Source organism: Sphaerodactylus townsendi, linkage group LG02, assembly GCF_021028975.2.
Source record: "Sphaerodactylus townsendi isolate TG3544 linkage group LG02, MPM_Stown_v2.3, whole genome shotgun sequence".
Taxonomy (NCBI): domain Eukaryota; kingdom Metazoa; phylum Chordata; class Lepidosauria; order Squamata; family Sphaerodactylidae; genus Sphaerodactylus; species Sphaerodactylus townsendi.
The window spans coordinates 14949135-14964814 of record NC_059426.1 but is presented as its reverse complement, the minus strand read 5'-3'; the positions used below and the strand labels follow the sequence as shown (position 1 = coordinate 14964814).

Genomic DNA, 15680 nt, shown 5'->3' with positions numbered 1-15680 from the left:
TCTGAAGATCTGAAGCTGGCATCTTCAGATCCTCTGAAGATGCCCGCCACAGATGCAGGCGAAACGTCAGGAGAGAATGCTGCTAGAACAAGGCCATACAGCCCGGAAACCACACAGCACCCCACTCACGTAAAATTTTAGTAAATCTTCTTCAATTGGTAAAAATCCTCCTCTAAGTATATTCTAGTTTGTGTAGAGTTACTCAAACCTAAGCCTGGGCTATTTCAAGGGACAGACTGCAGTGAGCATGCCCTGGATCAAATTGTTAAATGTATACAAGCCCTGCTGACATTAATGAAAGTCAAATATATTCCGTGTCAAGAATTCATTGTGCATAAACACTGGCACTGCCTCTGGGCTGTTTTTTTGGGAGGCAAGAAAATGCTTACATCGCAAATCGACCAATTAAAAGGCTGTAATCCTGAGCATATTCACTGGGGATGGTCAGCGGAACTTTCTTCTGAAAAAGAGAGCTGCGCCTCGTGGGAATTTTGTTCAGGGAAAACATGCACAGGGTCAGAGGGCAAGCCTCAAAGGCTACCATGGCTCTGCCTGTCCGTCCATCCTATGTGTCCCCCCCTCCATAAGCATCAAACTCAAAGCTTCACGCCTGCAAATGAATGCCTCTTACCAGTGTTCGTGTCAAAGGTCCACGCCAGGATCCGACCTCCTGCTTTTACAGTTCTCGTAGGCAGAAGCGGTAACGTTATGTGGATAGAGCCATCCACTTTCAGTTCTTTCCCCGACGAAAATAGGTTCACGCATATCGCAGCGAGAGGGGTCAGCTCAATACTTTTAAAACCTAGACAAGCACACAGAGAGGAGGGTTCCCGTTTAACACACTGAAGCATTTCCTAAATTTGAGGAAGTATAGCTCCTGCTTTTAATTTTCCTTTTAAAAACATTTAAAAGACAAGGATGAATGCGTCCGCACACTAGTGCACACTTGGTCTGTAAACCAAAGAAAATAGCACAAGGTTGTCCTTTCCTTTCTGCAGCGCTATCCCATCAATCCAAGCTAATTTCTTCAAAATGGTAACTGAGCAGACATTGCGTTCCCTCCCTTGCATGCTATTTGTATAGGATTTATGGAAGGCACAAATGGGTATTCTTCCACACAGCTAAGCTATCCATGTGGAACGAATTCTGCTCTTCTTCATCAGCTTTTCTGATTATCTAGCAATGGATACAAATTGGAACCAATCCATCACTGTGCTGGGGGAGGGGGGACACACACACTCTTCAGTCTTTAGCAAGAGAGGTTATGTAAAAACGCGCCACCAGGGGGAAATAAAATGCCCCCAAACAAGCACCAAAGTTTCACTGATATGACCGGATCACATTTAACAGCGACTGCAATGGGAGGCAATGGCAAACTCTTGCCTTGAAAACACATTAAGGGGTCGCCATAAGTCAGGTGTGATTCGACATCACTTTACACACATACAGCCACACACACTAATGTAGCCAATACATAACTGGCTGTATAGTGAACCTCCGGAAAGAATTAAGTAAGTCCAAAATGCAGAATGTATACTGGTCTATTAAGATCAACTTAAGGGATTTGCAAAACTACCGTATATACTCGAGTATAAGTTTACCCGAATATAAGTCGAGGCATCTAATTTTACCACAAAAAACTAGGAAACTTACTGACTCGAGTATAAGTCTAGGGTGGAAGTGCAGCAGCTACTGGTAAATTTCAAAAATAAAATAGATACCAATAAAATTCATGAAGGTATCTCACTGGTTGTAAAAAAAAGTTGATGCCATGCCTGTCAGAACACAAATTTCAAGGGCACAGAGTAATACCTAACAGACATTCAGAGCCAATGGAGCAACTCTAATTGCAAAGACTGTGGCTTTATCAAAGTTGGAAGATTTACAAGCCTAGCTTTACATAAAAACACAAAAGGGAATGCTGAATTTAATACTCAAGTTGGATGCAGGCAAAATGCTTCTGCCACAGCTGGTGTGATTTCCTTTCTCGGTGTGCCACAGCTCCAGCGGCCATCTTGGAATTACTGTATATACTCGAGTATAAGCCGAGGGTGGCTTTTTTCAGCATTAAAAATGTGCTGAAAAAGTCGACTTATACTCGAGTATATACAGTATGTTAGAAATGTAAGAATTTTCCCACTCCGTCAGTGGAAATTGCTGTAGGAAGGATGAGCTGACACAAAAGGGTTAGCAATGAACTTGTCATGTGAGGAGTGTAGCACTACCTGGATCTTGGTACACATGTCAGATTTCCCATATTCTGTTTTTCAAAAACGATCTTATGAATAAATCAATTGGGATTTTATTAAGTAAACAAACACACATACTAGGAGCTAGTTGGTATGTCGCCCCCCCCCCCCCGAGGACACAGTTTACATGAAAAAAAACATTAAGTTATCAAGTAAAATAAGTAGCTTAAGCACAGAAGCCTGTTCTTTTTAAAACAGGCTTGCCTTATCAAAATATTGTGAAAACTACCCATTTACGGTCTCTCTCCTTTTCTGCTAACTTGAAACATCACTGCCTTGTGGACAGAAGTTACCAAAGAAAGGCTAATGCAGAATTAATTTCCAGATTCCTTCTTTAAATATTCCAGACAGTCAGACGTGGGTTGCAAAAAACCCGTCAAGTATCTCTTGTCAATTAACTTTCACCTGCCCTGGGACAGAACTTCCCCCACCTCCTTGGGAGCACATGAATAATTTAAAAACACTCCAGAGAGTTTTCAAGAAAATCGCGAAAGCTGGTTTATTTTGCCGATTCTTCAAATGCAAAAAGGTAAAGCATATATTATTAATCTGCCTCTGTCTCTTGGTGTGCTCAAGGGCCTGCTACATCAATATGATCCTGGCATCCAGCCTCAGGAGACTGGGGAGGAGGGAACGGGCAGTTTTAGGTAAAAAAAAATATCAAAACGTGTCGTGGTAGAGTCAACTCTAAAGCTTGTTCAGTGAACATACAAGTCCATCTCTGCCCTTCAGTCAAAATTCTTTAGATCCTGGGACAGAAAGCATGATTTAAGACAGAAGGACAATGCAGTTTGAAATTTTTATGGGAGATCAGATTTCTTTATGGTGCTGCTCACTGCTAAGATATAGTGCTAATACAAAATTCCCCCACATACATACACACCTTTTTCCTTCCCTAGGGACGATTACCCACAGGTGCTCTGGCGCACAGTGAGACCAGAAGTGTATTGGGGTAAGAAATCTTGTCCCAACGTGCTTCCTCTTTGTGGTGCACTGAGAGAGGAGGCATGTTGGGGCAAGATTTCTTGCAGAGAGTGATTGAGCTTCTTTTCTTTCACTTGAAGGAGCTGGCAACATGAAAGGGGGGCGAGGGGGAAGGTGTGGATGTCAGTGGGAGGGAGTGGGAAGGCTGGCTGCGGGCGGAGGGAGCATGTTCCGGGCAAAGCTAGGCTCACTGGCAAATTTGCCCACTCTGCCAGCATGAATGAAAAGTGAACGTGGGGCTTGAAGAAATATGTCTGTACAAGAAACAATGCTAAGATAGACATTTGCCCTCAACACACAGCGAACAAATGCGTAATTGGCCTGTGTTTGTGAATGTTCATCTATGGTTCATTCCACACAGCATATTTATAATGAGTTGCCTTTTTATAAATGGAAAACTAATTCATTTATAACGATTACAACTCATTATAAATACGCTGTGCGGAATGAGCCTCTGTTAAAACGTTTTGTAGACATGTAGCACAGGCGGAACATGAGAGCATTCAAGAATCCAGTGAATATATCTGGTGTGGTATAGTCCCATCCACAAGCCCTGCTCAACACATAGATCAATCATTTCTTACCCACAACACACATTGAGGCCTAGACTATTCCTGTCCAACACCAGTAAAACTTTTATACAGGCTTACAGAGACTCACTTCAGATCCTTCATTATAATGAGACATATTTCTGGATTCTAGGTCCAACACTTCTATAAGCACATGAAATTAAAATTTTAGATCCTCAAGAGTAGGTAGCAAATCTAACACACCTGACATATTTAGAAGAATCCCAGTTGTATAGAGGAAATGGTCCACTTTCAAAAACTGTTGTGGCACGGTAAGATAGGCTGTCACATTTGTGATGTGGTGGTTCCTTGGGAGCTTTATTAAATTTTTTGGAAACTGGACACTTGGTTGAGATTTGGCATCTGAAAGAGATAAAATAATTCCAAGTCAGAAAATTAGCAAAACATCCTTCCGATAAGTTACTGTGAATGAATGTACAATTCATATATACTACACTTTGGTTTTTTGGTTTTCACGTGCGCAGAGTTATGTTACATTCAATGCATATACTACTGAATGTGTGATCTAAACTTCACATTTACCCTGGTACCAGTCTCTGGTTCCATATGTAAAAAGACTACATATAGTCTCTTTCTTACAAACAGATGTACACATGCACAGGCAGGTATGTGTATTCACTGTAACACACTGCTTGTGTTCTAAGAATGGGCTAGGACATCGATGCCATGTTGTTGGATATTATGCCAAATACACACACTGTGTGGAACACCACAAGTTTGCTCTGCAAAACCATTAGTTGGGAGCAAACAAAGACTTAAGGAGTGGGTCAATAAACATTACAATGGGTACAACATCACAACTGACGGTTTAATTTAAGTGGATGTTAAGTAAGCTGGTACCAGGCCCCTTCTGCACATGCAGAATAATGCACTTTCAATCCACTTTCACAATTGTTTGCAAGTGGATTTTGCTATTCTGCACAGTAAAATACAGCTGCAAAGTGTATTGAAAGTGGATTGAAAGTGTATTATCCTGCATGTGCGGAAGAGGCCCTAGAGCTGACCTAAGTAAGGAATTCTCTGTATGGTTGTTGGGCGATTCTACAAGAACTGTATCTGAATCAAACTACTGGGAACATTCGTTAGAGAAAGTGAAAATCATGCACGAATGCATGCCAAGATGCCAAAGGGTTCAGGTTGAGTGGAAGCAAATGTACATAAGTAATCCTAAAAGTCAACAGCTGGCAGAGGTAAAACCGACAGAACTTTGGTACTGCATGTCAGGATGTGCAAACAGTGAAGCCGGAACTCAGTGATTCCAGTGGGGAAGTACCCAGATGGGATGTCTTCTGGTGCCCCTTGTCAGGAAGGTTACTTAATCTCATGGTGCCCCCTACTGTCTTTATACACAGTATGACCTATAGCAAACAGGAAATTAGTGGGTACCATGTGACAGGTGAAACATTGACAGGTAATAAAGCCAAATGACTCTTTGGAATAATAAGCTGCTTGCCTTTACTGACTAATAATAAATGAGGAGGGATCAGGTACCAGTAACAAACTCACAGAACTGTGTCCCTTGAAGACCTGCCATTCCGGGCAGCTGGCCCGCCCGCTCCGCTCCAACTTTGGAGGGGACCACATGGTGGACATTAGAATCTGTGGCAGCAAGGTTGTAACCACACAACATTATGACATTATAGAGCTTCGGCTCCGGTTTGCATATTAGGTCTTAAAGGGATAAGGTTCTGTGGTTTTGCTATTGCGTCAGTCGCATACACACAGGGTTGTAATGATTGTGTGCATTTATGCTTGATATTATTGAGAATACAAAAATATTTTTAGTCCAGTGACACAGTTTCGCTCCTTCTTGTGTAGCAGAGGTACAATTTGTGGCATTTTGTTTTACAAAACTCAGAAGTCGACCAGGTACATAAGTGACCATCCACAACAGCTGTCACAGATAATAACATAATCTTCCTAATGATGTTAAGCCAATGTGACATCCCCCATGGGTAAGAAATGTGTTTCCTCTGTTTTAGTTAATACAATTACATCTATCAATTAATTCTGATTCAGCAATTATTTATGCTACAATAAATCTTCAGTCTTCAAGGTCCCGTCAAACTTCTTTTTGGTAAGAAAGAAGGAAAGCCACTGAACTACCTATTACAATGGATTTTATCACACAGCCAATACAGTTAATACATGCCACATATTTAACATCAAAAATAAAATTATTTCACAGGAAACTAGATTGTTTCCCATGAACTCATGCTGGATTATTCAAGAGCAGGGTGTGTGTGTGTGTGTGTGCTGGTTGCTTGGAATGTTAAAATACTTGAATGGGCCTCTGGAGTTAATCAGATGTCTCGTTTGATGTAGATCTTAGACCTCCAGAGACCTAACAGGGAAAAGCTGGAAAAATCAACCCAAAGCAAACTCATATAGAAAATGATACCCCTAAGAACATAAGAACAAGCCAGCTGGATCAGACCAAAGTCCATCTAGTCCAGCTCTCTGCTACTCGCAGTGGCCCACCAGGTGCCTTTGGGAGCTCACATGTAGGATGTGAACGCAATGGCCTTCTGCGGCTGTTGCTCCCGATCACCTGGTCTGTTAAGGCATTTGCAATCTCAGATCAAAGAGGATCAAGATTGGTAGCCATAAATCGACTTCTCCTCCATAAATCTGTCCAAGCCCCTTTTAAAGCTATCCAGGTTTTAAAGCTACCCCTGATGCAAGACTGAAAGATTGCCTACAAAACATGAACATCTTGCAGCCCACTGCTCCTAATTACACGTGATAAAAGCAAATGCAACCAGCTATCACCTCACATCATCCTAAATAAAAGCCGTTTCAATTCTCATCTTTGCGTCGTTATTACTTACCAGATAGTTTCCCAGTTATTAAAACTGTATCCTCGAACAGCCATATATTTGCTTGGCTTTGAGGGAACAGCGAAAGCGTCACAGACGAATATACTGTGGAAAATTCAATAGTGAGAATATATTACTACATCGGCAGGCGCTGTCAAAAGGAGCACAGTTATAGAGCTGTGGTAAATTTACGGCACAAGGAAAGATGGCGGCAAGAAGAGGAGAGAATCAAGTATTTCATCAGGAGAAAGAATTGAGTTTATTGACCTTGGCTAAGTAAAAATGGCGTGCGCTCAACAGCACTTTCGTTGTACATTCAAATGAGCGAAATCCCTGCAGACAATTATTCTGCTACTTGTATAACTGCCAGGACTCACTATGAGAGGTCTGACATGGTGAAACGCTGCAGAAATACACAACTAATGCATACTGAAAGTATGTTTGCACTTAACTTCTAAAATATTTTTGAGTATCTTTATTGGTTGTGTTTCTGAATTACCCGTATATACTCGTATATAAGTTGACCCGCGTATAAGTCGAGGCACCTAATTTTACCACCGAAAACTGGGAAAACTTACTGACTCGTGTATAAATTGGCTGTTCTGGCGTTTCCCTGCTTGCAAGCAAGGAAACGCCAGACAGAGCATTCGCCAAAGCAGGCGGGGGCAGGGAAGGGCCAGGGCGCCCGCTCCCCACCGGATCGCTTCCCCCACCACCTCCCGGATCCCCACAGCAGCCCCAGCCCTGGGCTGCTCTGCATTTCCTTGCTTGCAAGACAGAGCATTCGCCTGCTTTTGGGGTTTCAAAAAGCAGACAACTACTCTGTCTGGCGTTTCCTTGCTTGTAAGCTGTGGGGTGCCCAGCAGGCTTAAGCAATCTTTGGAGCATTGCCCTTTTAAGAAAATCATAGAGACAGGCTGCCCAAGCGGCAGCTTCCCTGAAGCTGAGCCTCAGAGCCTGCAGGGAAAGGAAAAGATGAGTGAGTAAGAGGGACGACAGGCGGCGGCTCACGTACAAGTCGAGGAGGGCTTTTTTGGCACAGAAAATGTGCTGGAAAAGTAGACTTATACGCGAGTATATACGGTATGTGTCACAAACCCACTACCTCCACAGCACTGCCAATGTAGGTCAAACCCCCAAGCTAGGGCAACTGCTCTAGAAAGGGGGCTGGTTCAGCCGGGGCAAACAAACAAGAGACTGAAGTGCGAGTCCGCACACCTCGGGGAGTAGCTGCCACCAGCTGTTTTGATTACCCAGACAGCCAGAGGTCAAGGGACCAAGCCTCTAGCCTCCTGAGTCTAAACCAGAAACCAACCCTGTAGGGTTGTGCACTTATGCTGAGAATCCCCCAAACCAGTTGCTGTATCAGCAACTGGAGACCATGCTGCCGATTGTCTCCGGACACCGCTCTATCAGGCCCTTTGGGTTGGGCTGCATGTCACATTCATTAGGTGTCAATCAGGTGTATTACTCAAGGGAAGGATGAAAGTTCAACTCGATTCAGTTTAGTAATAAGATTTTAAAAGAGGTTTACTCACTTGGCATTTTCCCAGTCTTCCAAGGCAAAGGTGTCAACATATAACCATCTTTATATGATGTGATCGTTAAACTTAGACCTAGTTGATAGGGAACTCTTATCAATACTGCTCCACTGTTGCCAGTTAGTGTGGAATTGGTCTTGGTGTAATTGACAAAGACTTCTACAACGGCTTGACGTAGGTATTGATGACTGATGATGTCGTTGACTTGCACTTTCAATGTAAACATCGATCCTAAAGAGAAGAAGGACAAAAGATTAGACACCACACTTTGGTACTTGTTCAATTGCAGAATATGGTTAAAAGGGAGAAGATCAGACTTGTTCTCTATCTCAAGAGAAATGCCTGCTTGAGTTTTCGATCAAATTATTCAATTACGAAAGGTATTGTTTCAGTAATATGGCTGCTAAGTCCCACGATGAAGAGTACACATAGCCAGAGCCAAAATGTAGTCTTGTGGTAAATAACAGTCTTGTGGCCCTCTTCTTTTACCCTCAACGATACCAGAAGCAGATAATACATTTGAATCTGTACACCACTACTAGTGTGATATAGTGCTTAAGAGCAGTGGACCCTAATCGGGAGAACCAGGTTTAATTCTCCACTCCTCCACTTGAGTGGCAAGTTCTAATCTGGTGAACTGGATTTGTTTCCCTGCTCCTTCACATGGAACCTGCTAGATGACCTTGGGCTAGTCACAGTTCTCTCCAAATTCGCTCAGCCTCACCTACCTCAGAAGGTATCAGCTCTGGGGAGAGGAAAGGAAGGAATTTATAAGCCGCTTTGAGACTCGTCATCCAGCAAACTTCATGTGGAGGAGTGGGAATCAAACTCAGTTCTCCTGATTAGAGTTCGCTGCTCTTAACCACTACACCCTGGCTCTCCAGAAGTTGCCTAACCCACATCAATAGATATTATCTGTTGCTGCCCAAGCGCAGAAGCACCTGAGAACGACAAGGTTGTCCAGCTGCACAGAAGGGAAGATATGGTTCAAAGATGAGCTGTATTGGCTGAGAAACTTGTGATTATTTTTAAGTAAACTACGAGTGCAATCCAAAGGGGAGGGGGAATGGAGCCTTGGAAATGGAGCAGGGTTGTGTCAATGTGGATGCCCACTCTACTGGTGTAAGACGTTCATACATGGAAGGAATATTATGCCTGATACAGGGTGTTCTGCAACTGCGTGACACCCAAATCCAGAAGCTGCCTTGTGTGTTCGTGCCCCTCTACCACAGGAACCTGCTTGAGAGGGGACAGTCTGGGGGTAGGGCCGACTTTAGTTGCTTCCAGTGGAGTTTTGGCCCAGGAACATCCCTTTTTAGTGGTGTAGACTCATGCCACAAAAAAGGGTGGCATGAAGTCATTCTCAGATATGGGCTTCCCTGGGAGAGAATAAATTTTTGTACTTCTTGGTACCCACGCCACTGATTGCCTCTTTGGCAATGAGGGACTGTCCCCAGCAGTCACTCTATTGCCCTTTGAACTGAGCTATCAGCTAAGACAAAAAGTAGTAAGAACGAACTAAATTCTTATATGTCAGTGGTGGCGAACCTATGGCACTGGTGCCAGAGGTGGCACTCAGAGACCTCTCTGTGGGCACGCGCAAACAGAGTGCCCCCCCCTCCACATCTAGGCTGGCCTGGCTACTGGGCTCAATTATTAGCATTAAACCTAAGACCTAGTTTTGGGAAAGCAGTGTAGGTAACACTGTTAAGTGCTCTTAAACCCCACTGATTTTCATGTGAAGAACTAAAGTGTGATCCTTTACCTGGTAGAAACCTTGGTTGCTGGCAACGAGGCTTGCTTCTAAGTAAACCCTCCTAGGGTCATGATTCACCTGTTGGAAGAGTTGCACGGTTGCTTCAAAGCAAAACCACCAACTACCACCAAGTTTACTCCTGACTAATGCACGCCTCAGAGCCAACTGTTTTTTCAAAACTAAAACCTCAGTATTCAGGTTAAATTGCCGTGTTGGCACTTTGCAATAAATAAGTGGGCTTTGGGTTGCAATTTGGGCACTCTGTCTTGAAAAGGTTCGCCATCACTGTTATATGTTTTAACAAGTCATTTCAAGTATGCATAACCTTGTACGGTGTTTGCCATTACAAGATAATGAGTTAGTCAAGAATGGTGTCCCTTGTCTTGTGGAACAAATTAGCTATTGTTAGGATATTTTAAAATCCTATAAAATCAAGACACTGAATTGATCAAGAGCTCTTCTCATAGGAAGCTCTTCGCCTGGGACCTGCTTAACTTTGGGGCAAGGCATCTTTGTGGACTAATGTAACTGCTCGCCCTTAATTATTTATGTAATAATAATATATTGTATAGTTTTATCTCAAATCAATATTAAGAATGCAATAGTTATGTTTTAATACAGGCTTAAAATGGATGCAGAGATTCTCTGACAGTAATCCTTGCATACTAAAGCTGCACAGGGGTAGTGAAACAGACGTTCGTCGTTTTCAAATTGATGTATTTCCTGAACACACAGCAATTAAAATACAATGGTCTGCTGCTAACAAAGCTTTGGTATGTTGAGAATTGTTTCCTCTTGACTGGAAACCCTCTGTAGCAATTGCACTACCTGTGGAGAAGGTGGAAGTGACATCATAGCATCAGCAATGCTCTAGGATTAAGGGCTCCAATGTAGTGCCTATAGGAGACATGGCGTCCAATCACAGCTTCCCAAGAGCTCATCAACTATGTTTAGAAAGTGGATGGGGTTAGATGGGACTGTTGCCCAGCAGGACTTGCAGATGCTGTGCTCCACTGCCATCACCTCTAGCTCTGGACGCCTTTAACGTCATCACCGGGCTGGTGCAATGCCAGAACACTGTGGCAGCCATCGAGGAGATGGGCAAGAGAGAACAGCCAAAGACCGCATTACCCCATATGTCCCTACTAGGCCTCTGCGTTCAGCAGAGGCCAACTTGCTGGTAGTCCCTGGCCCCTTCATGATGTGGCTGGCCTCCACTCGGGCCAGGACCTTTACAGCCCTGGCCCCTGCCTGGTGGAACACTCTTCCTCCAGCTGTCCGGGCCCTGCGGGACCTTGGCAAGTTCCGCAGGGCTTGTAAGACAGAGTTGTTCTGCCGGGCTTTTGGGGTGTCCAGCCACTGAAAATGCCCCCCTCCCCCCTTTTTCATTTTATAGGTAGGGTCCATTTCATCTGCAGGACCCACCCTTTTTCTCTCCCCCCTCGGGAGGGTATAAGAGGGATTTTGCGGGCATTGCTATATTATGTATTAACTTGCTGCATTTTAAGTATGTTATTAGTGATTCATTACATTCGATTTTATGTCTATTTGTATTTGAATTTTATGTTGTTCACCGCCCAGAGCCCTTCGGGGGGTTGGGCGGTATATAAGTTTGAAAAATAAATAAATAAATAAATAAATAATAAAGAGGTCATTAAAATTTTGGACAATTTTCAACAGCAGAAACATTTTCACTTCCACTGCATCACGAATGACAGTCCTTAGATCTCTTGGGGAAAAAGGTATAGCTAACTGCAACAGTATTGCCAGCCTTCAAGCCTTGGTTTCTGTCAATAAAAGGCAGACCTTTCCAGGATTATTTTGCTCTTTGAAAGCGAATTTACTGAGGTCACGCTGTCCAATATCTACCAGGCAACTTCCTACCATTCCTGTTGCATGACTCACCCATGCCTGGCTGCAGTTTCTGTTCAGTAGCAGTAATGCCATAAAAGCCAGAATACTGTACTGTTAGAGTTTCAGAACAGATGCAAAGGAGAAAAGGAAGGTTGTGGAGGCTTTCACTGAGGGTGTGGAGGCTTTCGTTGAAAGAGAAAGCGGAAATAGTGGCAGAGAGGATATGAGATGCCCTCTGCAAATATATATACCTACAAAGATGGACCAAGTTAAACAATTCATGGATGGGAAGAATTGCTACTGTTACAATGAATATTTTACTGAAACTGAATTCCCAATTCCAAATGCTGTCAATTTATATATACAAGATAAAACTTTGGAAAGAACGCCAACATCGGAAGAATCTAAAATGGTTTCCATTTATTTATGGAACCCACATGGTTCCACGGGGCCTGCCATGCAGCTGGAAAAGTTTATTTCCAGTCTTGCAAACATCAGTTCTAAATACTCAAAATTCCTTGCAACTAACAATAACGTTATTTCTCTCATTTCAGTAAGGCCAAAATACCTCTTTTTGCCATTCAGCTCAGTGCTCCGATTTCCAGTACTAAATCACCAACACAACAGAAAGCAAGAATCTGTAAAAACATGCTGTTATGTCAATATCTATCATTCTATCTCCTTATGGATTCTTCTTGAGGCAGGTTGCTTATATATAATGTATTACACTTGGCATACATAATGTCCCTTCCTAGGAACACTACTGGGATGTCAGAACAATGGGTGAATGAGTACAATTCTTCCATGCACACAAGTGAGAGTCTTCTTTCTCCTTATACACATAAAAGGAATTATATTCAATAAGGTAAAATAATCTGAAAATAGAAAGGTAGGTCGTCTTCTTAATTGTTACAGAAAAGTTATTCGGAATTAAATGAAATTGGGAATCTTGGCGCAAAATGTATCGGAATGATTCCCACTAATCTCCCTTCTGTCGTGCCCTCTGCAATCCCCAAAAGTACCTCAGAAATAGCTTTTCCGTAGGACATGGAACTCTGAAGAAGGAAGGCCGGGAAAATTTCATGTTGCAAGTAGTGGTAAGCTTACGGTTCTTTGGATCCATCCAACAATATATTTCTTTACATACCCATTCAATATTAACCAACACACAAAGAAGTCTCACGGCAAGAAAGACAGCCAATTTAGCAGACTTGCGTTTGTTCCAATTCATAATTATTGAAAGATACTGGCGCTCAGCTACAAAAGCCACTGCAGCTCAGCATATTCCAGAGCGAACGCAATTAATCTTGGTTTTCCCAATAAGCAGCTGGAAGAAGCAACATTTGGAAGAGATGGATGCGTCCTGTTAATATTCGATCACAGCCTTGGGGGGGAAGACAATAGCGAATAACAGATTTCTGACTAGGGGCCCAATTTTAAAAAATTAATTGTATATTCAATGTTCACTTTAAAATACTAAATCTTGACACAATTGTTACATGAAAATCAAAATTAGATCAGCTTCCAAAGATAATAGTTGCACGAACTGCCGACATTGCTTCTTCAGTTATTTTTGAACAGACCATTCGACACCCCTGAGATGCCTCCTCTCCTGTGGAATTAGCTATCAGGTTTGACAAACCTTTATTTTATCTTTAGACGTATTTCATCCATTCTAAAAGAGAAAATATTTTACAGGCATTCTTTTAGCACTTCCCAAAATTTCCATTTTTTTTCCTGCCAGAAAAACTGGAGGGGGAAGAAATTTTGAAAGGACACACGCACACGCTCAACACACACACACACTCTCACAACACACACACACAACACACACACACACACACAACACACACACACCCCCCCTTAAGTTTTCTGTTTTTTTTTCTTGGCCTTCACATCTTTACATGTAACATGGCAAACTCACTGAAAATACACAGTTTGTGGTCTGTTTAAGCGCCCACCTTCAATTTTATGATGTAAGAAAGAGAAGATATAACTGCAATGACGTATTTATTATCGTCATCGTAGACACTGGGTATTCTTTTTTCTCAATGGGACAGCATGCCAGAAAATCTAGGCTGATGCTGGAAAATGGAGGATACATTCAGACATACCCTGGACAGATGTAAATTTCACGGTCCCTTAGGAGAGGCAATGATTCCTTAATGCTCAGTGCATGGAAATGCATCAACCTTACCATATGGTCCCTACTCATAGAAGAAGCGTTATCCAATCCATCATCCCCACCTGTGGCCATCCACTCAGCATCTATTATAGAGTATATTTTTACCCAACCCTTCCTGAAAGGAGTTTAGGGCAACATACATGGTCCTTTTCCTCATACAACTTCCAAAGATGACTAGCCTACAAACAAATGTCAAATGTATGGATTCCTCCATTGTTAGTAAAATAAGCACCACTCTGTAGTCAATTATTTATTTATCCCTGCTTATGAAGACAACACAATGCTTCTACAAAATGTTCTTCCTCCTCTCCCTCAAGAATGACTCTTCCAGAATCTGTGTTAGGCCCCTTCCGCACATGCAAAATAATGCATTTTCAAACCACTTTCACAACTGTTTGTAAGTGGATTTTGCTATTCCGCACAGCTTCAAAGAGCACTGAAAGCAGTTTGAAAGTGCATTATTCTGCATGTGCGGAATGAGCCTTAGTTTGTGGTAGCAAAAATAAATTAGTGCCTTGTAGTAGTCACATAATAAATGAAATGTATTGCCAGCTAACACTTGTGCGGACTTTAGCTCCCTAATTCTAATGTAATGAGTGGATACTCATCATTCAAGCTGAAGAAAGAAAGAAAGAAAGAAAGAAAGAAAGAAAGAAAGAAAGAAAGAAAGAAAGAAAGAAAGAAAGAAAGAAAGAAAGAAAGAGAGAGAGAGAGAGAGAGAGAGAGAGAGAGAGAGAGAGCAAGGTTAGCAGTTTGCTGTATCTGCAGGAAGTACAGAGTGAAATATAATTATGCAAAACTCAAACCTAACCAGGGCAAATACAGAAGCTGTAGTTTTGCAAAGCTAGTTAACACCTATAACAGATGGGGAATTCACGTTTTGCTAAGATAGTTCACACCTACAGTAGCTATTTAAGTAGGTAATTCTATGCTAATTAGTTCAGGAAATAAGCCCGTCTGATCTTAATGAATCAGAGTGTAATATCCTTAAAGTCTAGATTCCAATAACACCATTGAGTTTTGCATACAACTATCTTCAGTACTCTAAATGTTATGAAATTTAACAACTAACAAACAAAGTGATTCAGAACTACGCTCAGCCATTCAAGGCCCAAAGTATTTTAGTTTCAATATTTTCTTATATTTACTGGGACAACTGCCCTCCTATAAAAATACTCAGCAAGCTAGCATTTAGAATCTTCAAAGAATATCCAAAGACCTAAATAAGAAATGTTATTTTCCTGAGTGTTTAGGGCAGAACAATTATCAAACACTACTCCCCTTTCTGCTGGGTTTTTAGACATATTACTTGAGCTAATAACATGTCTCAACCTCAGGGACACGTTTCTTAGGATAGCAACTATGGGGTGTGGGGTGGGGGGGAGAAGATGGGTTTCTTAGGATAGCAACTATGGGGTGGGGGGTGGGGGGGAGAAGATGGGTTTCCGAAGAAGACAGTGGAAAAGTGGCAAAGAAGAAGAAGAAGAAGAAGGAGGAGGAGGAGGAGGAGGAGGAGGAGGAGGAGGAGGAGGAGGAGAAGAAGAAGAAGAAGAAGAAGAAGAGGAGGAGTAGTTTGGATTTATATCCCCCCTTTCTCCCCTGAAGGAGACTCAAAGGGGCTTACAATCTCCTTGCCCTTCCCCCCTCACAACAAACACCCTGTGAGGTAGGGGGGGCTGAGAGAGCTCCGAGAAGCTGTGAC

At 42.4% G+C, this 15680-nt stretch overlaps 1 protein-coding gene across 3 annotated transcripts in view; it reads right to left on the bottom strand.

The window, feature by feature from the left end:
* Nucleotides 1-15680, bottom strand: part of FAM171B (family with sequence similarity 171 member B) — a 57329-nt gene that overhangs the window by 13651 nt on the left and 27998 nt on the right. For all 3 annotated transcript variants that reach the window (XM_048483760.1, XM_048483758.1, XM_048483759.1), the window contains exons 2-5: nucleotides 8181-8414; nucleotides 6655-6747; nucleotides 4007-4165; nucleotides 632-802 (exon numbers count right to left, since the gene is read on the bottom strand). In XM_048483760.1, the coding sequence (XP_048339717.1) occupies nucleotides 632-802; nucleotides 4007-4165; nucleotides 6655-6747; nucleotides 8181-8409 (652 nt within the window). In that variant the 5' untranslated portion in view covers nucleotides 8410-8414. The remainder of the gene's footprint in view (nucleotides 1-631; nucleotides 803-4006; nucleotides 4166-6654; nucleotides 6748-8180; nucleotides 8415-15680) is intronic.